At 39.9% G+C, this 25,158-nt stretch overlaps 1 protein-coding gene across 1 annotated transcript in view; it reads left to right on the top strand.

Annotated features, from left to right (window-relative positions):
- KCNJ6 (potassium inwardly rectifying channel subfamily J member 6) overlaps window positions 1–22,411 on the top strand; it is a 122,150-nt gene extending 99,739 nt beyond the window's left edge. Inside the window, exon 3 of the mRNA XM_064279739.1 lies at window positions 22,043–22,411. Coding sequence (XP_064135809.1) covers window positions 22,043–22,368 — 326 coding nt within the window. The 3' untranslated portion in view covers window positions 22,369–22,411. The remainder of the gene's footprint in view (window positions 1–22,042) is intronic.
- Window positions 22,412–25,158: the final 2,747 nt, after the last annotated feature.

Here is a 25,158-nt window from a genome sequence, read left to right as displayed (position 1 = left end):
ACTGCCAACCTTTTGGTTGGCATCCGTAGCTCTTAGCCACTATGCTACCAGGGTTTCCCTGTAAAGATTGCAGCCTTGGAAACACTATGTGGCAGTTCTCCTCTGTCCTACAGGGTTGCTGTGATTTGGAATCTGCTTGACGGGTATCGGGTTTATTTGTCCCCTATTTTTCCTTCAGCCTCATCTCTCTTGCATGAATGCACATGCCTTCCCCCGAAAACAAAATTATTTCATTCTTCTTCTCATTTTTGTTTGAACGTGGGATCGCATGGGCTTTAACAAGTCTGTGAACGCTGGCCATTTGCAAACGTTTGTGTGTATGTGTATTTTAAGAGAAGAGCATCCATGAGTTTCATCAGCTTCCCAATAGTATCCTTGACTAAAAAATGTAGAATAAGGAGTGACGTTGAAGGGGAGAGTGATTCTTTTCAAATACAAAGCATCCAAGAGTATTTTGCAATGTTCAACCAAACCAAAAGCCAAACCCAGTGCCACCGAGTGGATTCCGACTCATAGCAACCCTGTAGGACAGCGTAGAACTGCTCCATAGAGTTTCCAAGGAGTACCTGGCAGATTCAAACCGCTGACCCTTTGGTTAGCAGCCGTAGCACTTAACCACGACACCACCAGGGTTTCCCAACGTTCAACAACTAGGCATAAAGTTAACCCTGGAATCAAGAGGAAGCTGATGCATGTCTCCAGTTCTTTCCCTGCAGGTTTTTTTTTTTTTTTTTCCATTTAAGAGAATCGACAGAAAACACTTGATGTAGGGGACAAATGTTATTGATTAATGCTGTTAATTCTACAAGAAAGGTCGGCTGTCGTGTTAAGTATTGTCACGTGTGAAATTTCATGTTGATGTCGTAACACAGCTCTATTCTGGTCATTATTATTCTGGTCATTATTTTTCCCACTATGACAGCTGAGGAAGTAAAAGAGGTTAAGTAATTAATCTGCCCCAGGCCACATTGCCACAACGCACAGCCAGATTTCAAACCCGGGCCTGTCTGCTTTCAACTCCCACGTTCTGGTCCCCAGACGTCATCCATGGAGCCTGTTCACTGCAGAAGGAAATGATCGATTAAGTAATTTCAAATTACTTCACCAGAAGGAAACCATTATTCAGTGTCTTGTCCTGAAACGTTATTGCTTCCATGGGGAAAGAATGGGAAGTAAGAATGTGTGTGCATGTGTGTTTGTTTATTTTTTACAGGATAAAAAATTATCTTTTACTAAGTATTTTATTTTACCAAAAAAAAAAAAAAAAGCCCACAGGTAAGATAAAGCAGAAGCCAATGTAAACCACTCCCTATAGGAGGTAGTTGGAAATGGGATGGGAACAAGACTTTTATGAATATGTCTTTTTATGCAGGCTTAACTTTTGAACCATTTAAATGGTTTATAAATGCAAGAAATTAAACCAGAAAAGACAGCAAAAGCAAATCCTAAAACCAAATACAAATAGAAACAACTGAACCTAACTAGATTAAAATAGATAACATAACCACATAGAAAAAAGAATGAATTTGAGTAATTTTTAATACAACTTTAGTGGAGTATTCAAAGTCTAGAAAGAACTGCAAAGTATTTTTGAATTTTACCTACTAGGCTTGTGGTAGTGTCGAAGGGACAAAGACCACATGAAGAATTAACGAATGGCTGTTTATTCAGATCATGCAAGAGGGTCTGCCATCATCACCTTGGTTCTGCTAGAAACTCAAAGGAGTTCAGAAAGAGGGTGGGCTTTATAGAGTGATCGCCTATTAAAAAAAAAAATGGACTCACGCATAACAAAGATTGTGAGGATGGTATAGGACCGAGCAGTGTTTCATTCTGTTGTACATAGGGTCACTATGAGTTGGAACCGACTGGAGGGCACCTATCAACCCTGTTAGCTTCTGAAATAGCCTCCTTACTGGTCTCGCTATTTTCACTCTTGTTCTCCTCCCCATTCCATTCTTCATTCAGCATACAGAGAGACTGCTAAAAACTTAAATTAGATCACTCCCCTTCAGTAACTTCCCATTTCATCCCACCTCCTTCCAAGGCCCGGCATGGCCCAACTCATGCTGATCTGCCAGTCTCCTCTCGGGGCTCCCTTTCGCTGCGGTAGGACACTGGCCACACAGTCATCTTTCAGTCACTGTAGCAATCACTGGGAGTTGAGTTCTTTCTCCCTATATAGCCCCAGCTACCACGGACTCCTCCCTCCTTTCTCCGCAATCTGCCCCTGGTCAATTTCCACTGAGTCTTTTGATCTCATTTTAACCAGTACTTTCACAATGAGGTTTTCCCCAACCGCCTTCCAAAACTGGCTCTTTCGGCTTTTCTCTCCCAGATATTGTTAAATGCCTGATGGAGCGAACAGATCACATTAAAATAATTTCTTCATTTGTATGTTTACCTGTTTAATGTCTGTCACTCACTAGACTCTCAGCTCCACGAAGGCAGAAATTGTGTCTGTTTTTGTTGCTTGTTGTACCCTAGTGCCCAGGAAGGCGGCCGGGTTGCTCAGTGCCTCTTAGGGTAGAATTATTAAAAGTGGAGAGGCTTTCTGATTGGCTCCCATGTACCTTTGTCAGCCTTCCTTTGGTCCACTATCTATAAGTGTATAACCAGGGGCTTTTCAGGCCGCGTGGGGTCCCATGGGTTTTCTTGTTTCAGCTTGAAGAATATCTGGTCCTCAACTTTGAGTTCTGAGTCATGAGTAAGCCATTCCTCTGGTGCATCATTGATGTGGTAATTACCAAACTGTTTTGTGTGTTTTATAGGAAATGCCAGTGAGAAATATATTGATTGTGGGTAACGAGGGTTCCCGCTGTTATAGAAGGAAGATGGAAGTACAGAATGTGAGAAGTTGAAGAAGAATCCTGAGATTTGGGATTAAAATTTGAGGATCTTTCATTATTTCTTTAAAAACAAGAAAAGAAATGAAAGTTGCTTGGTATCTCCAAGCAACTTTCCAAAGATGGTAGCCAGGGCCCCAGATTTGGTAGAGAATAAACAGCATTTGTATGGAAGACAAGGTAAGTGGAGAGGTTTAGAAGAAAGGCTAGTAGATAAAGATGGTAGGTGGAAGGGAGAGGCAACTTGACTAAGATGAATGGTGGGGGGGCAGGTTTGGGGCAGGTGTTGGTAGGCAACAAAGTCACAATGCCCAGTGGCAATATCCTTTTGGCCATTATGATTCATTCAAGCTTCCTTTTATTTTGTAAAATATGTCTTCATCCCTTAGGTGTAAGGCACTGTTAAGAGTTATAAAGATCATAATTAATACATGGTCCCCATCTTCAAAAAGGAAACTAATATGGTGATTGAGAACGTGGGCTCTGGAGTCTGACTCCCTAAATTAGAATCCTGGTTCCGCTCTTACTGTGTGACCCAGGAAAGTTCTTTAACCTCTCTGTGCCTTAGTTTGCTCATCTGTGAAGCAGAGATCAGAACATCACCCACCTAAGAGAGTTGTTGTAAGGGATTTGATGGCTGATACTCAGAAAGCATTCCGTGCCTGGCATACAGTAAGCACTCAATAAGTGTTAACGTTTGTTACTTCACTCAACACTTAACTCATGAATTTATCATCTACTTTGGTGAGTGTAGAATTAGGAGCAGACATGTAGAATGCCTTTTTTTTTTTTTAAGACTTTCAAAAAACGTGCATATCAATTTGTTTTTGCACAGTTTGAGGTGAACCTCAGGGGCCCTCCGGTAGGTTCAGAAGAAACACGACTGCTGACAGAGGGGATTTCTAACCTGAGCATAAGGCGGGGCTCAATGTTATTTAAATGATTAGCAGTTAGCTGAACCTACTGAATGGAAATCATTATACATGATGGTAGAGATTACAGCGTCCTGCATCTTTTTGGTACATCACCAGCATTATTCTCCCACAGGAAAGACAGCACAATACTGAGGCTAATAAACCCGAGAGCAGAACACTTTGTTACTGTGCTAATTCAGTGCAGTTCTTATCGGAGTGGGCACAAGGGGTAAAGGAGAAGGAAAACATCCATCTTGTAACCTGGTATTAGAAATAAAAGGGCAAAGTAGGTGCAATGAATGCTCTCTTTGTTTCTGAATATTGACAACACAGATTAATTTTACAATATTCAAAAGTGGTGAGAAAAAAGAGTGGTGAGGGTGGTTGATATCCATTTTATCTTATTGGAATCGCATTCTCCAAGCAATTTGGATGTGTTATCTGACTACTGCGTGAATGCCTCTGCCATGAACCAGGACGGCTCTCTCTTAAGGAGGGCTTTCATGTCGGTATTCTGCACACAAATATCTCCCATTGCAACTTGTCACTGTGACTCTGAAAATAGGGCTTTGCATGTTAAAATCCCCATCCTGCAGGGCCTGACCTTGTGTTTGCTTAGTACCAATTACAGATTCCTTAACTGTGCCTCGGTTTGTTTTCCTGGATCCTAGAGGGAGCGTGACTGGCAATCACCACCTCAATGGGCAAGTGAGCCCCCGAGTTTCTGTATCTCTGAGTTTCTGATCCTGTAGAATGAAATGGTGGGTCAGTGGTAGAATTCTTGCCTTCCATGAAGGAGACCCACGTTTGATTCCCAGCCAATACACCTCAAGCACAGCCACCACCCATCTGTCATTAAGGCTTGCGTGTTGTTGTGATGCTAAACAGGTTTCGGCAGAGCTTCCAGACTAAGGCAGACTAGGAAGAAAGACCTGGCAATCTACTTCTAAAAATCAGCCAAATCTATGGATCACAACGGTCTGATCCCATTGTGCATAGGGTCTTGATGAGTTGGGAGCCAACTAGATGGCAGCTAACAACAGCAACAACAGAGTAAAACCTGTCCCATCTTGACCTTATGGCACCCCTTACCTCTTACTTAGTCTTTCTCAAGAAATAAAATAGCCATGAAAAGATGGGCTGTTTCTATTCATTTCCCTGCAAGTAAAACTCGAAAACTAACCACGGATCCAAACATAGAAGCTCTTAGTGGAAAACTTTTGAAATAAAATAATTTTTAGAAGTTAAATACACACGCACAAGCACTTAGGCCTTCGTGGACATAGCTTAGACCAGACAATGCTACAGAAATCAAGCAGCCTCCTCTCCTCAAGCATAAAATCAAAGACATGCCTGGACCTGCCAACACTCAAAGAGCCCCTTCCTCCCCCAGCCCCGTCGTAGCTTCAAAACTACCTTGCAACAACATCTGCACCACGCAATATATAATCATTTCTTTGGAAATGGTGAAGCCAGATTCCCCAGTAGTGTGACTTGGGTACTATCTGCACTTTAGTTTCCTCGTCTATAAATCAGGGTTACAATAATAGCATCTACTCATGGGCTCGTTACAAGGATTAAATGAGATAAAGAATATAAACCAGTTAAAAACCTGTTGCCACCGACTCCTACTCCTGGTGACCCCTGTGTGTCACAGTAGAACTGTTCTCCATAGGGTTTTCAATGAATGATTTTTCAGAAGTAGATTACCAGACCTTTCTTACAAGGCACCTCTGTGTAGACTCAAACCTCGAACCTTTCAGTTAGCCGCCGAGTGCTTTAACCGTTTCTACCACCCAGGGACTCTAAAGAATATAAAACAAAAAAACCACACCCATTCCCATTGAGTCAATTCCCACTCATGGCAACTCCTTGTTTTACAGGGTAGAACCAAGCTCCAAGGGTTTTCTTGGCTGTAATCTTTACAGAAGCAATTCACCAGACCTTTCTTCCATGGTGCCGATGTGTGGGTTCAAACCGCCAACCTTTTCATTGTAGTCGAGTACAAACCATTTGTGCCACCCAGGGTCCTCTAAAAAATATAAAGGGCTTAGAAAAGCCCCTGGGCTGTAGTACGTACTCAGGAGTTTTATATGATGATGATGATGATGACAACAATGATAGTGAGAAAGAAGAAATATGGGGAATATCAGTCATGGTACAAGTCTTGGAGTCCATGCTCCCTCCCCAATTTAGTCTTGGCCACATCTATGTTGACTCTCAGTTCTGGAGTTTTCCATTGTGATTTGCATAGAAGGCAGGCAAGATTGCTACCCAGGCAGTTCTTTACTCAGACCCAATCCACCAAGCACTCCTTGGAAACCCTATGGGGCAGCTCTACTCTGTCCTATAGGGTCCCTACGAGTCAGAATCAACTTAACAGCAACAGGTTTGGTTTGGTTCTTTTTTTTTTTTTTTTTATGGAGGAAATAGTCACTGGGTAGCGCAAACAGTTAATATGCGTAGCTGCTAACCAGAAAGTTGGAGGTTCAAGTCCACCCAGAGACATCTCAGAAGAAACGCCTGGTGATCTATTTCTGAAAAGTCAGCCGTTGAAAATCCTACAGTGTACAGTTTTACTCTGACACACATGGGTTCGCCGTGACCCTTGAGTCAACTCGATGGCAACTGGCCTGGACTGACGAAATAAAAATGCATGAAGAACTAGTTGAAAAGTGGAAGAAACAATAATTGTTTTTTTCCGTTTAGCTCCACTGTAGAGAACGTGGAGCCAATGAGTCCACGATGTGGCTCAGGCCCCATCCACCTGGATCAGTAAGCCTGCCTCCCTTCCCCAGCTACCGCCATACATTCAGAAGGCCTGTGAATCCAGGCACTTGTTGATCATCAGGAGCCTTCAGCATTAGGGGACTGAAGCAAGCATCCTCACTCCCGGAAGTTCCAGTCGGAATACTCGGAGTTTGAGCAATGCAAGGATGCAAAGATGGACTGGAAGTTCCATGAGGGCAAGAACACAGTACCTAGCATTCTGTTTGCATTTAATAAATGAGCCCTGGTGGCACAGTGGTTGAGAGCTCAGCTGCTAACCAAAAGGTGGGCAGTTCGAAGTCACCGGCCACTCCTTGGAAACCCTATGGGGCAGTTCTTTGTCCTATAGGGTCACTATGAGTTGGAATCGACTGTATGGCAATGGGTTTGGTTTTGTTTTTGGTTTTTGGTTTACCTGGTTAACAGCTCTGAAAACAGAAGAGCCTGCACAAATGATAACAAGCAGGATAATAAAACAAACAAGCAAACAAAAAACCCAAACCAATTGAGTCGATTCTGACTCACGACAAACCCATGGGTTTCAGAGTAGAACCGCACTCCATAGGGTTTTCAATGGCTGGGATTTTTTGGAAGCAGATCACCAGGCCTTTTTCCGAGGTGACTCTGGGTGAATTTGAACCACCAACCTTTGGGTTCGCAGCCAAGTGCTTAATCGTTTGCGCCACCCAGGAACTCCAGCAGGCTAATACCCCAGCAAGGAATGAAATTAGTACTACAGAAGTACAAAATAATTTATGCCCCTATGTTTGAAAGCTTAGTAATAACACATTTGTGATCTGACCACCCAACTTAAGAGCGGGAACTTTACCAACCCTCCTCTATCTACTTCTGCGTTCCTTCCCCGCCCCAGCATAACTACTTGTTTTTATCGTTTCCTTGACTTCTTAAAAAATCCGTATGTATCCCTAAATAATATATTATTTAATTATGCTTATTTTTAGCATTACAAAAATGACGTATTTTATACATTCTATGAAATTTGCTTTTTCACTTAGTATTTTTTTCAAAGATTCAACCATATTGTAGCCTGTCTGTTTGGCTCACTTATTTTTCACTACTTCTTACAATTCTATCATGTGATCATGCTACAGTCTCTGTCAATGGATAGTTGGGTTGTTTCCAGTTGGTCATTTTAAGTAATACTGCTATAAACATAATTACACGTGTTTCCTGTTGCACGCGTACAAGAGTTTATTATGTAGGATATTTGTTTAGAATGTTATGTTATTAACATAAACCTTTGTTCGACTTTACAAAATAGTGTTAAATTGTTCTTTAAAGGGGTTGAAGCAATTTATAGGCGTACTAGCAGCTCATAAAATTTCCTCTTGTTCCACTTCCGTGGACAAATTTGGGACTGACGAGCTTCTTGATTTTTGCCTAATGGGTTTAAATGATCCCTCTTGTGATCTTAGTTTGCATTTCTCTGATGACTAATAACATTGATTGTCTTCGCATGTGTTTACTCATCATTCGTGTTTCCTCTTTGGTAAAAAGCTTGTTTCCATCTTTTGTCCCTTTTAATACGAGCTGGTATCTTTGTTATTATTTGTAGGAGTTCCTGACATTCTGGAGGCTAATGCTTTGTTGGTTACAAGTCTTGCAAATGTTGTCTCCGTTTTATAGCTTGTGGTCAAACGGATCATTTATTTTGTGCTTCATGTTTTTTCTGTCTCATTTAAGAAAGTCTTTCTTATCCTGGAGTCATATAGACATTCTTTTATGTTTTCTTTTAAATGATTGTCTTTCGTACCAAATCAAATCTTTAATCAATCTGCAATTGATTTTTTTTTTTTTTGGTATGCAGTGAGGAAAGAGTCCAATTTAATTTTTTCACATCTATATTTTTATACCCAACTGGCTAACTCCTTCTTTCCCCCAATGAATTGCAATGTTACCTCTGGCATCAGTCAAGTCTCCATTCATTTAAATGAGTGGATATCCTCAATGCATTGGTCGGATTAGCCTGCAGCTAATCTGGGTAGATATTAGGTCCTCTTCCTGGGGCTGAGCGATGTTCCAGAGTAGGGCCTGATTCTGAGAGTAGCTCCCTTGTTCTTTGGGGTATTTGTGGTCCTGGCTTCACCCTCCAGGGCTTCTTTCTTTCCTATTAACTTCCTTGGTCACATGTGAAGTACGTGTTGAGATTACACCTTCTTTGGGGACTGAGAAACTTCCTTTGAGGAGCATTGTTGTCTGTGACCTATTTAGTTACTAAATATATTCCAGTTCTAATAGCTTAACTCCCTAGGGTTTATTCTTCTTCAGAGTGCCTCGGCTCTTGAGCTTTTGCACTTCCTTATAATTTATTGATCACTCTGTCAAATTCTATTTTTAAAAAACTTTAGGAATTATTTTATTGTAATCTAAAATTTTATTGAATCTATGAAGCAATTTGGGAGAAAAAATTGATATCTTTAGGATGTTTAATCATCCTATCTATGAACATAATATGTTTCCCCATTTATTTAAATCTTCTTTACTGTCTTTCAATAAGTTTCATGGTTTTTTTCATAAGAAAATTTTCACTTTATACTTCTCTTGTTAGATTTATTCCTAGGTATTTTTTGTTGCTAGAGGCAATGGCAGGGTCTTTTTCCCCCTTGTTTTTATGTTTCCTGTTGGTTGTTGGGAAACCCTGCTGGTTTGGTTGGTTGTTGATCTATAGAAATGTAATAGAGTTTTCTGAATTTATTTTTTATTCCAGCCACCTTGCTAAATACTCTTGGTAATTCTAATAGTTGGATTTTTCTTGTAGAATTCCTATGTATACAATCATATCATCTGTAAATAATGAGTTTTGTTTCTTTCTTTCTGATCTAAAGCATTTTATTTCTCTTTTTTATCTTACTTGCACTGGTGAGGACCTTTAGTATAATAGTGACTAGGAAGGTGATAGCAAGCATTTATATATTATTTCTGGTTTTAAATGAAAGGATTCTAACTTTTCACAATCATCATTTAAAATGTTTGCTCATGTGTTGGTAGATACCATTTGTCTTCTGCTCCAAGTTTATTACTAAGTTTTATCGTGAATAAGTGTTGAATTTCATCAGATGTGTCTTCTGTATTTATGGAAATCATCTGTGGTTTTCTTCTTTCAATGTGTTAAAATGATAAATTATATGGTGATGTTATTTCTATTGTTGTTTTCATTGTCATAAAGTCGATTCCAAGTCAGGGCAAGCCCGTGTGTGCAGAGGAGAACTGCTCCGTAGGGTTTTAAAGACTGGCCCTTTGGAAGCAGATCTCTGGGCCCGTCTTCCAGGGCACCTCTGGGTGGGTTCAAACCGCCAACCTTTTGGCTAGTATTTGAGCGCTTAGCCGTTGGTGCCGTGTGGGGGTTTTCTAATGTTAAACCACCCTTCCATTCCTGCGATAAAGCCAGCTGGTCGCGATGTATTATTTTTTGTAAACCGCTGGATTTGGTTTGCTCATTTTTTCTCCGGGATTCTCGTGCCTGTTTATGTGAATGAGATTGGACAGAATCTCCCTTTATGCTGATGGACTTTTTCCACCCTTTCCAATAATTCTATGAATTTTTGCTGTATATACTTCGAAGTGATTTTTTTGTGTATACAACTCAGAGTTATTTTCCTGGTTAATTTAGCATTTTACCATTATGTAATAACCCTTTTTATTCTTAATAATATTGGTCTTAAAGTCTTTTCTAATACTAACACAGTTACTTCAACCTTCTTTTTATGGGTTTTTTCCTAGTTAGTCTTCCCCCCACCCATACTGTTCCCTTCAATCTTTCTCTATCCTAATGTTTTAGGTATTTCCCTGGTAAACAAATATAACTGAAAATTTCTACCTTTTAACTGAAAATTTAATCCATTTACATTGGTGCGAACGTTGGTATATTCAGATACATTTCTATCATCTCTGTGCATTCTGTTTTTCCCATTTTTAATACTTCTTTTTTTCTCCTTTCATGACTTTTTTATTCTGAGGACTTTTGTGTTTGTTTGTTCTCATTTTATTTTTTTCTTTTACTGTTACTGTTTTAGAACAAATATATTGTATTTTCATTTTTGGTGATCACTCTTGAAACTTTATTGTGTATTCTTATTGTAAAGACTAAATTTAAATAATATTCTAATTCTCTCCTATACAATTCAAAGACTTTAGAATGCCAAAAGGTTGGCAGTTCAAATCCATCAGGCACTCCTTGGAAACTCTATGGGGCAGCTCTACTCTGTCTTAGCAGTTGCTATGAGTCGGAATCAACTCAACTGGCAACGGTTTTTTTTTTTTTTAGAATAGCTTAACTGACTCGAATCACTCCCGTCCAAACATAGAATTTATTTTTGACCAGCAATTTAGTTCTATCCTTTTTTAACACCACAAACAAAACCCCGTTGCTGCCAAGTCAATTCTGATTCATAGTGCCCCTATAGGACAGAGTAGAACGGCCCCATAGGGTTTCCAAAGAGCGGCTGGTGGATTTGAAGGGCCCACCTTGTGGTTAGCAGTCAAGCTCTTAACCGTTGTGCCACCAGGGCTCCTTTAACACCACAGAGAGACATTACTGCTGTTATTACTATTATTATTGTTTAGATTTTCTTACATGTTTCTAATTATTTTCCTCACCATTTCTTCTTGCATGCCAGACTTCATTGTGGGATAATTTTCCTTCTTCCTGAAATACGTAATTTAGAGTTTCCTTTTTTTTTTTTTTTTAGTGGTAAGATCTGTTGGTAGGAAGCCACTCTCTTTTTCTTATCCGAAAATGCCTTTATTTTACCATTCTTCTTGAAAGATGGTTTTTGCTGGGTGTACCATTCTAGGTTGACAATGATTTCTCTCAGGACTTCAGAGTATTACTTTACTGTCTATAACTTCTACTGTTGCTGATAATCTAATTATTATTCCTTTGAAAAGGTTTGGCTTCTTTCTCAATCCTTTTAATTTCTTTTCTTCTTTGTCTTTGATGTTCTACAATTTCTTCACTAGGTGTGGGTTTGCTTTTATTTATCCTGCTTGGTATATATTATACTTCTTGTATCTTTGGATTCAAATTCTTCATCATTTCTCCAAAGTAATTATAATCTCTTCAAATATTGCCTCTCCTCCATTATATTCCTTCTCTTCTCTCCTCTCCACTCCTCTTTTCTCCTCTTACTTAATCTCCTCTCCTCTTCTCATCTCACCTCTTCCCTTCTTTCTTTTTTTAGTTGGAGTTCCCACCCACACTTTCTGGCTCAGAGGGGCACATCTTTCCGGTCCTTTTGGAGTTTTTGCTGTTAGTAACTGCTGCACAGTTCTGCACTGGGACCACCTTTGAGTTAAAGCCAGAAAATAAAAGAGGAAGCAAAAAAAAAAAAAAAAACAGGCAATTTACACCCAAACAAGGCATTCTGCAAGTTTTAGTTCTTGTCCCCCAATCTTCCTGCTCTCATGAACTTAACAGAGTCTTCAGATGGTTGCTTTTTACATTTTGCCTGGAGTTTTTAGTTGTAATCAGCAGAAAAGATTGGCTGTACAGGGCTTACTCCATCTTGACCAGCATCGGAAGTCCTTTCCCTTACTTTTTACTGAGCTTATGGATCTTGTCATTTTCCTGAATTTAGTTGTATTTTAGCTGAGGGTCCTTCCTATGTAGTCTGACATAATGCTGGAAACAGAAGTCTCTCACTTTTTTTCCTAAGGACTCGCAAGCTATCTTTTTATTTAATAATGAATTTTGAACACTTTCAGTGAACAGTTTTCAGTTGGTTATGTATAGTTTCCTAAGTCTACTGTTCTCCCTTAACAGCAAGTATCTATTGGGAACCACCAGTGTCAAAACACTATGCTAAATGCTAGAGATAAAGAAATAAATAAGAAAAATAAACCCTCAAGGCACTCGCAGTTCGACAAAGGAAATACACGGGTACAACCAACTGCAAAACCATGTGATGAACACTGTGATAGGACGTAGCTGAAGTGTCATGATAGCCTTGGGCTCAATAATTTAGGCTAGAGACTGGTCAGCCACAGAGTGCTTTAAAAAGGAGATAATAAATTAAGTTAGCTCTTGAAAGATGAGCAGATGTCACTGGGGGAAGGGCATTCAAGACAGAGGGAATAGCACGAGCACAGGCATAAAAGTGTAAATGCAAATGGCGGCCAGCACACCCGAGAACAGGATGTTACAGGGACTTGAAGATCAGGTTTTTTACCTTTTGCTCCTGACCCAGAGAAGCATCCCTTATTCCAGAGAGTATTTTGCTTACTAAGAACCCTACCTCAGAAGGACATTATAATATCTTTCTGATATGGAAAACACATACCACATAAATACACACTGATAGAATCTTGGCAGCTCTGACTTTCTTATGATGCTAAGCCAGTTGGTATTACTTTTTCAAATACATAAAAATCACATTTTTAAAGAATGGACTAGGACCAAGGTCAACATGTAAGACATGAATCTTTCAGAAGAAAATTAAAATTATCTGTTTACCCTAAGAACACTTTTTAATATTTTACTGATAGCAGACAAAATGCATTAATATTTCTTGTCACTTTTAAAATGAATTATAATACAAAAATTGGATAAGCATCCATGAGTGTTTATTTAAATCTTGCCGATTAGTGTTTTTTATTACATAAATTAAACTGATGGTATTTATGAACAGAATATTTTACTATACCTATGGAACTCAGTATACTTAGGACAACTTCAACAAACCAAGTCGATATTGTTAACAATTCCTACAACAAATAGCCCACCACATACTTTTGAATCACTTTGTCATATAGGTTAAATAAACTGTGGTGTATCCATACAATGGAATAGTATAATTGCCCTAAAAAAAAAAAAGTTATACTGGTAAAAAAAACTTATTGACTATGAATATGGTTCAAGATACTACAGAAAAGCAGGTTACAGAACATTTATCACCAAATTACTCAATTTTTCTTACTCACAAAAATATCAAGGAAGATCTACACAACCAAGTAACTGTAGATACCTCAAGGTTATGAAATTATGTTATTTTTAAATTGATTTTATCTGAGACTGAATAGATATGAAAGAACATATAGATGATGTTTAAGATATAAAATATAATGATACAATAAGCATGCATGTACCCACCACTCAAGCTAATAAATAAAATACAAACTTTACTTTCAAAGTTCCCTATGTGCTCCACCCCAGTTCTTACAGCTTGTTGTTGTTAGGTGCCGTCGAGTCAGTTCGGACTGGTAGCAACCCTGTGCGCAACAGAACAAAATGCCATCCTCACAATTGTTGCTGTGCTTGAGCCCATTGTTGAAACCACTGTGTCAATCCATCTCATTGAGAGTCTTCCCCTTTTTCACTGACCATCTACTTTACAAAGCATGATATCCTTTTCCAGGGACTAGTCCCTCCCGATAACATATCCAAAGTATGTGAGACATAGTCTCGCCATCCTTGCTTCTAAGGAATATTCTGGTTGTCAGTGCCATGGCAAAAAGGAAAGTGTACTCTGATGGGCCTCCTATTGACAATTAGATGCTCAGGCCCAGATGACATGCATTATGTCTGCTCAAAAGTCATTGGCCACAACTGGTTATATGGCCTCACCAAAAAGCAGGGGCAAGACCTACTATGTTCTGCAAGTGTGAGAGAATTGTACCACTGGGTAAACAGTGCTAATGATTGCCAAGGGAGTAAGGACAGGAGCTGTTGCAATGATCCAAGCAAGACCACTTAGGGGAATAGTTAAAAAGTTGTTGCAATAATCCAGGCAAGAGATGATGATGACTAGGACCAGGTAGAGCCCTGGTGGCACAGTGGTTAAGAGCTACAGCCACTAATCAAAATGTTGGCAGATAAAATCCACCAGCCGTTCTTTGGAAACCCCATGGGGCAGTTCTGCTCTGTCCTATATGGTCACTATGAGTCAGAATCAACTTGACAGCAACAGGCTTAGGACCAGGGTGAGCTCAATGGAAGTGGTAAGAAGTAGTAGGATTCTGAAGATATTGTGACTGTAGAGTTGACATTATTTGTGGATGGATTAGATGTGGGGTGTGACAGAAAGTAGAAAAAAAGAAGTTAAGGGTCACTTTGAAATTTGGGTCCTGAGCAACTAGAAAAATGGAATTGACATTTACTGGTGTGAAAAAAAAGTATATTAGCAGCAAATCAGTGATGCCTATTAGACTTCCAAGTACAAACCTTGCTTAGGTAACTAGATACATGAGTTCAGAATCCAGGACCAATGACAGGAGGGAGGCGTCAGGACATAAAAAGGTGTTTAAAGCCACGCAAGCCACAAAACTGGATTAGATCATTAAGGGAGTGGGTTTAGGTGGGGGAAAGGATTAGAACTGAGCCCTGGAACCATTCCAACAGGTAGTGGACATGAAGAGGAACCATCAAAGAAAACTGAGAAGAAGCAGTCTGAAAGACGGGAGGAAAACTAGAAAACGGTAGTATCTGAGGCCAAGAAAGAGACTCAAAGGGGTTAGAGTATCCAGCCCTATCAAGGTCTAAATAGAAACGAAACCACTGATTTACAGCAGACAAGATACAGTTCAGGTAATGGGTTACTTGATTTTTTTCTACTTGTCACAAGTTTTATAAGTTTCCTTTCCTTTCTTGTCCATTTTGAGCTGTTTGAGTAATTTTTATTTTCCAGTTTTTCACCCCATTAGTATGTAATCTAAATCTTCATTTCTTATGTCAGAAATATTAAGTTGCGTATTTAATATATCAAAACCTAAAATGAAGTGTGTCTTTCCCTTCCTCCCAAACTAGACAAGGACCTAAGAAAACTTAACTCTGATCACCCAACTGCTAGCATACATGCTCTTTTGTCATCTATTGTAATTCTTGTTTTTTTAATCCTATAAGATATTATTGTCATTGTTATATTCATGCAATACTGATTTAGATTTTCACCAAATTTACCATTTTGTTATCATCCATTCCTTCTTGTGTTTCAGAGCTTTTTGCATCTATATTCGTAAGGGATATTGGTCTATAGTTTTCTAGTAATATATTTGTCTAGTGTTGGTATCAGGGTAACACTGGCATTATAGAATGAGTTAGGCAGTGTTCCCACCTCTTCTATTTTTTGGAACAGTTTGTGAAGGATTGGTTTTAATTGTTTTTTAAATGTCTGGTAGAGTTCAGTAGTGAAGTCATTTGGAGCTGGGCTTCTCTTTGCAGGTAGTTTTTTTTGTTTGTTTTGTTTTTTTAGTAATTCATTTTCTTTGTTGTAGGTATATTCAGATATTTTATTTCTTACTGAGTGAGTTTCAGTAGTTTGAGCCTTTCTAGGAATGTGTAATATTTAATCTAGGTTATTAAAATTGTTGGCATACAATTGCTCATAGTATTTCCTTACAATTGTCTTTATTTCTCTAAGGTCATTAGTAACTTCGCCTCTTTCATTCCTAGTTTCAGAATCTGAGTCTTCTCTCTTTTTCTTGGTCAGCCTACGTAAGGGGTTGTCAATTTTGTTGATCATTTCCACGATCCAGCTTTTTAATTTCTTTGTTTTTCTAATATCTACTTCATTTATTTCCACCTTAATTTTTATTATTTCCTTCCTTTGCTTGCTTTGGGTTTAGCTTGCTCTTCTTTTTCTAATTTCTTAAGGTGGAAGTTTAGGTTATTGACTTGAGATCTTCTTTTTTAATATAGGTATTTACAGCTATAAATTTCCTTCTAAGCACTGCTTTAGCTGCATCCCATAAGTTTTGTTATGTTGTATTTTTGTTTTCAATCATCTCAAAGTAGTTTCTAATTTCTCTTGTGATTTCTTCTTTGACCTACTGCTTACTTAATTGTATGTGTTGCTTAATTCCCGCGTATTTGTTCACTTCCCAAATTTCCTTTTGTTTTTTATTTGTAATTTTATTCCATTGTCGTCAGAAAACATACTTCATATGACTTCAATGTTTTAAACTTATTGAGACTGATTTTATGGCCTATCCTGGAGAATTTTCCATGTCCACTTGAGAAGAATGTATATTCTGTTGTTGGGTGGAGTGTCTGTTAGGTCTAGTTGATTTATACTGTTGTTCAAATCTTCTGTTTCCTTGTGAGTCATCTGTCTAGTTCTTCTATTCATTACACCAACTCCTCACTTAACAACATGATTAGCTTCCAAAAACCAGGTCATAATGCGAAAATCAGTGTAAGGCAAAATTCCAGTGACCTAATGTTCCTCAGACTCCAGGAGTCATTCTGGAAGTGACTCCATAAGGCTGCTTCCTCCCCTGCAGCTGCCATCACAGCTCGCTTGTCTCCATGCCATGACTTCCATACTTCCTACTTCAGGCAGGTGGGTCGGCTTGTGCCATTTCAAATCACAGGCAGAGCTGATTGAGTCAGGATTTGCAGTCAAGAGGAGAGCTGACCTATGCCAACCCACACAGAGTTTTTACTCTCCATGGAAACAAATGCCCACCCACCCAGAACTACTGCCTGCTGGTCTCAGCACCCTCAAGAACAAATGGTGAATCTTAGAGTCTGTAGCGAAATAGCCATCACACGTCCCGTCTGTGCCCCTCTGCTGCATTCTTGCAGACTTGCAGCCCAAAGCCACAGCTCCAGCCTGCAGGCCCAGCGAGGATTCCAAGAGGCTATGGAGCACATGTTCAGGTTAATGACCCAGTGCGCTGGCGTCTGGTCTTTTCTCTCTCTCTCTCTTTAACTTTATTTGCATCCAAGACAGGGAAGAGATGTAGAATGGGAGGGACCAAGGACTTAAGCTCAGGAAGGAAGCACTCTCTCACTGAAAACATGTGGGTGCTTACCTGGTTTTAAGCTGATTTAAGTAGATTTTTTTTTTATTATTGTCATAAATGCAAAATGTCAGATAACAAGATAGTTAATAAGTGAGAAGTAGGTGTATTAAAAGTGAAATATTGAAGTCTTCAACCTTGTTAAATTTTTTACTTCTCCCTCCAATTTTGTCAGCTTTTGCTTCATATATTTTGGGACTCTGTTGCTAGGTTCATATATGTTTATAATTGTTATATTCCTTGATTAATTTATGCTTTTATTATTGTGCAGCATCCCTCTTTGTCTCTAGTAATATTTTTTGTTTTAAAGTCTATTTTGTCTGATGTTAGTATTTTTTTTTTTTTTTTTAGTATAGGCACTCCAGCTCTTTTTTAGGTTACTGTTTGCATAGTATATCTTTTTTCATTCTTTTACTCTCAAGTTATTTGTTTTTATGAATATAAAATGTGTCTCTTACAGATTGCATATAGTTGAATCATATTTTTTTCTCCATCTCTGCTTTTTGATTGGAATGTTTAAGCCATTTATATTTGGTGTAATTACTGATTTAGATCTGCCATTTTGATATCCGTTTTCTATATATCATGCCTTTTTTGTTTCTCTGTTCCTCCATTACTGCCTTCTTTTGTGTTAAATGGATATTTTTCAGTGTACCATTTTAATTTCCTTGTCATTTCTTTTACTATATTTTTTAAGTTATTTCCTTAGTGGTTTCCCTGCTGATAACAATTGATATTTTAATTTATAACAATCTAGGTGTCCTGGTGGGGCAGTGGTTGAGAGCTGCAGCTGCTAACCAAAAGGTCAGCAGTTCAAGTCCACCAGCCACTCCTTGAAAATCTTATGGGGCTGTCCTACTCTGTTCTGTAGGGTTGCCATGAGTCAGAATCAACTCAATGGGTTTGGGTTTTTTGGGTTTGGGGGTTTTTTGTCTTGTTTTTTGGTTTTGTTTCTTTTTTCTTTTTTGGTAATTTGGACTAATACCAACTTGATTTCAATAGGATACAAAAATTTTGCTTCTATATAGCTCCATTCCCTACTCCTCTTTTGTACTGTTATTTTCATACAAACTACATCTTTATATATTATGTGTCCATCAACACAGATTTATAATTATCGCTTCATGAAATTGTCTTTTAAATAGCATAGGCAAAAAAACAGTAGTTACAAACAAAAAATGTATTTATGCTATTCTTTATTTTTTTTTATATTTAACTATGTAATTATCTTTGTTGCTGTTAGCTGTTGTCAAGTACATTCTGACTCATGGCAACCCCATATATGCAGAGTAGAACTGCTCCATGGGGTTTTCAAGGCTGTGACCTTTTGTAAACAGATTGCTAGTCCTATCTTCTGGACACCTCTGGGTGGGTTTGAAGCACCAAACATTTGATTAGTAGCTTAGTAATCAGCTAATGACTGGGCAAAGATAATGGTGATGGTTAAGGTTGTGTGTCAATTTGGCTGGGTCATGATTCTCAGAAGTTTAGCAGTTAGGTAATGATGTAGTTTGGCAGTTACATAATGATGTAGTTTGGCAGCTATGTTATGATGTAGTTTGACAGTTATGTAATGATGTAGTCAACCTCCATGATGTGGTCAGCCAATCAGTTGCAAGGGGAGTTTCCTTGGGGTGTGGCCTGTATCATATATATATATATATGTTCTGGCAAAGCGTGCTTGCTTGCTCTGGATCTTGCATCTGGCTCATCATCATTGGACCTCTGCCTCTTGGGACTTGAGCCAGCAGCCTGCCATCTTACTTGCCAATCTTGTATTTGTCAGACTTCACATCCTGTGAGACAGCAGCTTGCCATCTGACCTGCAGACCTTGAGTCCCTCAGGATGTGAGTCAGGAGAAACCTCTAGCTTGATGCCTGACCCACAGACTTGGGACTTGGCAACGTCTAAAACCACATGCGCCATTTCCTTGACATACACAAGTAGCCTTCACTGGTTTTGCTTCTCTAGATAACCAAGCCTAAGACATTTGGTACCAAGAGTGGTCCTAGAGAAACAAAATAGTAGTAAGGATGAGTTTTCTAAATTGGTTCTTAAGTCTTACCAGTCTTAAAGGCACTGATGACTCTGCCTCTAGTAGTAAACAGGGTGCTGCTAATCCATAGCATAAAGCAACAATATTAATACTCAAAATATCACCACCAATAGATCAAGTATTGGTGAGAAGCAATGCTCTGGGTGATTGTATGTTTAATACTTTTCTACAATTTTGTCACAATGAGAAGCCGTCCCCAAAGGGATCCACAGCCTTTTACAAGACTGACTGTTCATTGGGGAAAAGGAAATAATCATTCTTTTCAGGGATTACTGGATACTGGCTCCAAACTGACTAATTCCAGAAGACCAAAACATCATTGTGGCCCCCAGCTCCAGAATGGATAATTGGAATAGGTATACTCAGCAACTGGCAAAACCCCCACACTGGACCCCTAACAAATGGTGTAAGGGCTATTATGGTGGGAAAAGCCAAGTGGAAGCCATTGGAACTGCCCCTACCTAGGCAAATAGGAAACCAAAGCAGTACCACATTCCTGGAGGCATTACAGAGATTACAACCACCATCAAGGACACGAAGGATGCAGGGGTGGTGATTCCCACCACATCCCCATTCAACTCGCCTATTTGGCCTGTGCAAAAAATAAGTAAATCATGGAGAATGACAGTGAATTATCATAAATTTAACCAGGTGGTGACTCCAATTGCATCTGCTATTCTAGATGTAGTTTCATTGCTTGAGAAAACTAATATATATCCTGGTACCTGGTATGCAGCTATTGTTCTGGCTAATGCCTTTTTCTCTATTCCAGTTTCAAAGGAAAACCAGAAGCAGTTTGCCTTCATCTGACAATCCCAGTAATACACCTTCACAGCTCTACCTCAGGGGTATATCAACTCTCCAACTCTATGTCATAATTTAGTCCACAGGGACTTTGATCACCTTTCCCTTCCACAGGATGTCACAATTGTCCATTACATTGACGACATTACGCTGAATGAACCTAGTAAGGAAGAAGTGCCAATGACTCTGAACTTATTGGTGAAACATTTGCATGCTGCAGGGTGAGAAATTAATCAGACAAAAATTCAGGTGCCTTCCACCTCAGTTTGAGATATAAAAGCAAGGTAGTGTTGATCTTTTCTTTTCAATACCTAGAAGCCCTGTAATACTTGTTCGGAGGCATACAGTGGGGATTTTGTGGACTGGCCAGGGAGACACTGAAGAAGGTAGCATTCACATTTTGAGAACAAGAGGAAGAGCACAGAGCTGGAGTGAGGCTGGTGCTGGCTCAGGCTCTGATAGCTACAAGTGGGTCAGTCACTTAAATCACTGGCCTCCCAGTTTCTTCTTCTGGCCACAAGGAGAAATTTCAGTGCTATGGATCATTTGGTGGCTCTGATCCCTTCTATGTAAATACCCACATGTATCTTCTTCTCCTCACTTCATCTGCTGAAAATTCAGTTGATTCTGACTCATAGCTGCCCTACAGGACAGAGTAGAACTGCCCCCATAGGGTTTCCAAGGAGCGGCTGGTGGATTCAAACTGCCAGTCTTTTGGTTAGCAGCTGTAGCTCTTAACCACTGTGACACCAGAGCTCCTCACCACAAAGCAGCTGCCTAATATATCGTATTGGCTGTGTTGGTATAAAAAATGAATATATTAACATTTTCTTCTATTTAAACATTCAGCATTTATTATGAATCTTAAAAATAAATTAAAACATTTTCATGGGCCACTAGAAGTATCATGGGCCCTAGGCACTGTGCCTCCTTGTCCAGTGGGGAAGTCAGCCCTGCACAAATGAATTAATATAATGCTTCCATTTCCCAAGAAATTCCCTTCTGACCTCAGAGCAAATGTACAAGTGGCATTTCCCATATTTTATATCAAGCCTGTTGCCTAGTTTTTGTTTCCAAGGAGATTGGTGGTGTTTCCCTCATTCTGCCATTTCTCATTTAAAAGAAAGCTACTCCTAACTCCAGGGCTGCAGTAGCTCATGCAGCACTTTTGTGAAAACTAGAAGAAGGGGGAAAAAAAAAACTTATTACGTTGTTATTATTATATTATCGCACAATCTGAACTATCCCCGTCAGACCTCAGGAAAGCGGAAACTCTGGTCCGTATCCCGCCCAAGCTCATGTGAGGACTGACTGCAGATACAGCCCACGTATCATGGCAGGTGGGAGGGATAACACTAATCTGCAGTCTCCAGCTTAAGTGCATCTTAACTGCAGTTCCATAACCCGATCTTCATTCAAAGTCTGTGGCCAGAGAACTGAAGTCCAATCAAGTCTCAGGCAAAGCTGTTGGGCCTTTAAAAGTGGTGGAAGGCCAAAGCCGTGACCTCATGATTCTCCCAGAGCAAAAGGTGGACAAGGCACAACCACACCCGTGTGTGTGTGTGTGTGTGTGTGTGTGTGTGCATGCGTGCGGGCGCACAGGTTTTCTTGTGTGTGTGCATGGCCTTGTGTGCAAGCGTGAGTTGCTGTGAACCAGGACTCTTGTCATTGTTCCCAGAACTCCACTGGGAAGTCTGGAATCCCCATGCTTACCCACATGCTCTTGTGCACATTAGCGTATGTCTACAATGTGAATGACACCTCCTTAGACATGGCACTCTTATTCACATCACAGTCTGAACAGCTGCATATGGCAGCCTTGCCCAGCTGAGTCTCTTTGGCCATGGAAAGCCCACACTCACACATACTAAAGCCTCCATTCTCCTCTCTGCAGGGATGACATGCCAAGCCCGAAGCTCCTACATCACCAGTGAGATCCTGTGGGGTTACCGCTTCACACCTGTCCTGACCCTGGAGGATGGGTTCTATGAAGTCGACTACAACAGCTTCCATGAGACCTATGAGACCAGCACCCCATCCCTCAGTGCCAAAGAGCTGGCCGAGTTGGCCAGCAGGGCAGAGCTGCCCCTGAGTTGGTCTGTATCCAGCAAACTAAATCAACATGCAGAACTGGAGACCGAGGAGGAAGAAAAGAACCCTGAAGAGCAAACGGAAAGGAATGGTGATGTGGCAAACCTAGAGAATGAATCCAAAGTTTAGTCTCCTAGCTGGGCAACCCCTTCTCCTCTCCCCCAACACAACGTTTCTTCGTCTCTCATCCTCTTTCTTTCTGTCTCTCGCTTTGTTCTTTCTTTCTATTTCATTTTGGCATTACCAGAAAACAAATCTTCAAGGTGTAAAATACCTACCTGCCCCCTCTCAGTTACTCAGACTGACAAGGTAGACACAGATTTGGTTAAGGTGTAACGTGCCCTCACTGTGGCCCACGCTGGGTATCCTCCCAGAATGCCCCACATCCAGCTCCTGCAGAGTTAAGCCAGTGACCTGCATATACTCTACAATACCAAAGGAGTGTGTTAAAGATACTACCTGGGATAAGACAAGGAAGGTCTCCAGTGCCTAATTATTCGCACAGCGAGACATAGAGTATAGCTCTCAGTTTTATAGGTTCAAGTGAATTCCATCTACAGGGTGAGGTGCTTGCCACATGTGGGCGTTGCAGTCACAGGGCCCAGGTGAGCTCAAGACAAAACATTGTATATAGATCTGCCTTATGTTATTATTTTCTTTTCGCAGTTAGTAATAACCAAGCATGTGTAAAAGTACTGTAGAACAGAACTCTTAAATAATGTACATAGATGTATAATTAATGTAGGTTTAGCTATACAACTTTAGAAATAAGATACAAAAAAAAAAAAAAAAGATTCCCAACTGTACCATAGACATTTCCATTCCAACGTCTGTGTTTTCCAGATTATTTTGACTCCTTTGACTGCTGGTCCCTTAGAGCATGGCCTTTCGTTCCATGTCCCAGACTGGCAGCTGTTTAGGGTATCTCCCTGTTCCCTTGCTGATCTTTTTATTGAATCTAATAAGCCATAGGTCTGGGAGAAGTTGGGAGGTCCAGTAGTTGGCAAAACCCACCACCAATATGCTGATATACTGTGAAATGTTTACAAAACCAGTGTCTTTTTTTTTTTTTTTTTTTTTTAAGATAACCAGGGCTTCACTGACTAGCCTGAAGGAGAATAATAGGAAGAGGAAATTCTACCATACGTCCCCAATGATGAGTTTAGGCTTTTCACGTGAGCTCTCACCTTTTGTAGTATAATAGTTCGGGGAACTTCTGTTCTGTAAAACCGTTAATTCTTCAGCTGTTCCGCTCTGTAATCATGAGAAACTATAGATACTGTTAAGATGAGACATGGTAAGTTAGCAGAAGATGGTATGGGTCTAAAGTCATGAAAATCCTGAAGGCATTTAGTGGGCAACATATACTCACTCACCTCATACCCTTCAACGCCATCTGATGCTCTGTGGAAGACAGCTTGCCTATCCCTGGGGCATGTCCATCAGCACTTCTTGGACTTAGATTTTTTATAATTATTATGAAGTAACCACAGTTCAATTTTCAAAGGTCAGATCAACAATCTTGATGACTGTCTAAGAACTCTCTCTAGAGCATGCCACAGGTTAGGTATCAAATCCAAGTATCTCTGAATTAAAAGAAAACAAATAAAAAACTGCAGCCTTAATTTATTTTCATCTGAAAAGGTAGATAGATATGGAAAGAAAGAAACAAAAGAAGGAAGGGAAGGATGAAGGGTATTTGTACTGAAAATCTAAGTTTCAAAATGGAAAAAAATAAAGAGAATCTTAGACAAAACCTCAGGGGCAGGTGGAGATTTTGCACTGTGACAGATCTTTCACATTAATTTCACATTTATAAACTGTTTGTTCCTTAACACAGTGGCCCATCATAAATATTCATTGAATGGATCCAAGTCTATTTTCAGCTCCTACAGCTGGGCTCAGTTTGAGGCTTTGTACCATGTAGGTCAAAGAGATCAAACTAGCTGTCCCTCTCTGTTTCCCTCGCCTTCCCTGACCAGATTGTACAAGCCTTTGCTGCAGTTTGGGGACCCTGTCTACTAAAAAGAATGTCCCAGAGACAAGGAAAGTGGCTCCTAAATTTAACATGGGGTCTCTCTCTTCCCACTTCAGAGACCTTGCTTTGGGACAACTGCTTCTTAGCACTGACTTTATGGGAAACAAAACTGTTGGCCGTGGCCCTGTCCTGTTTGGCAGCATTTCGTTTTTTGCATTGAATATCTGTTGAGTCATCTATTCATCCCTCACACTCTGAAGAGGAGGTTGTAGTCCAGGGGGAGGGAGCTCAGTACACTTCCTACGAGGCTGTGGGGAGGTACAGTGGCCTTACCTCAACTGTAGTCTTACCAAGGGCGCTCTTGGCTTAGAGGCACTAACCCCTACAGCAGCAGCAGGGTTGTGGGGCAGGGCATGGGAAGCACAAAGCAAGATGGAATAGACTATGAAAAGTCTGTTCATTTAGTTCTTGAAGAATCACTGGCCTTTTCAAATCCATTACGAGAGTTTAAAGGACAACACACCCCTGTTGTCTGGTTGGAAGAGCAGCTTGAGGCCTGATCACCTCTTGCCCGCCCATTAGCACAACTGAACAGAAAGCCTTGACAACATGGTAGCTACACGTATGTGTCAGCTCTGTATCTAGGACAGGGCACTGGATGGGAAGTTTCTCCCCATTCCTCACTGTCTTTGGTGCCAACCTAGGTGGAGACAGAACGCTAACCAAATCTCGCTTTTGTAATGTGAGCCTCTGAATCTTTAAACAGGGAAGCTCCAGAAGAACCTTTTAATAGAATGTCCCTATCAAACAGGTCTATTTTTCTACAATTACTGATAACACAGTTGAGCAGTGTATTTTGTGTCAAAACTGTTAAAATGTAGAACTGAAAGAAGTTAATTAAGACTGAACTTTCTAAGCAGCAAGTATTGAATGGTTGTTTT

Source organism: Loxodonta africana, chromosome 2, assembly GCF_030014295.1.
Source record: "Loxodonta africana isolate mLoxAfr1 chromosome 2, mLoxAfr1.hap2, whole genome shotgun sequence".
Lineage (NCBI taxonomy): Eukaryota > Metazoa > Chordata > Mammalia > Proboscidea > Elephantidae > Loxodonta > Loxodonta africana.
This window is presented reverse-complemented; position numbering and strand designations above follow the sequence as displayed.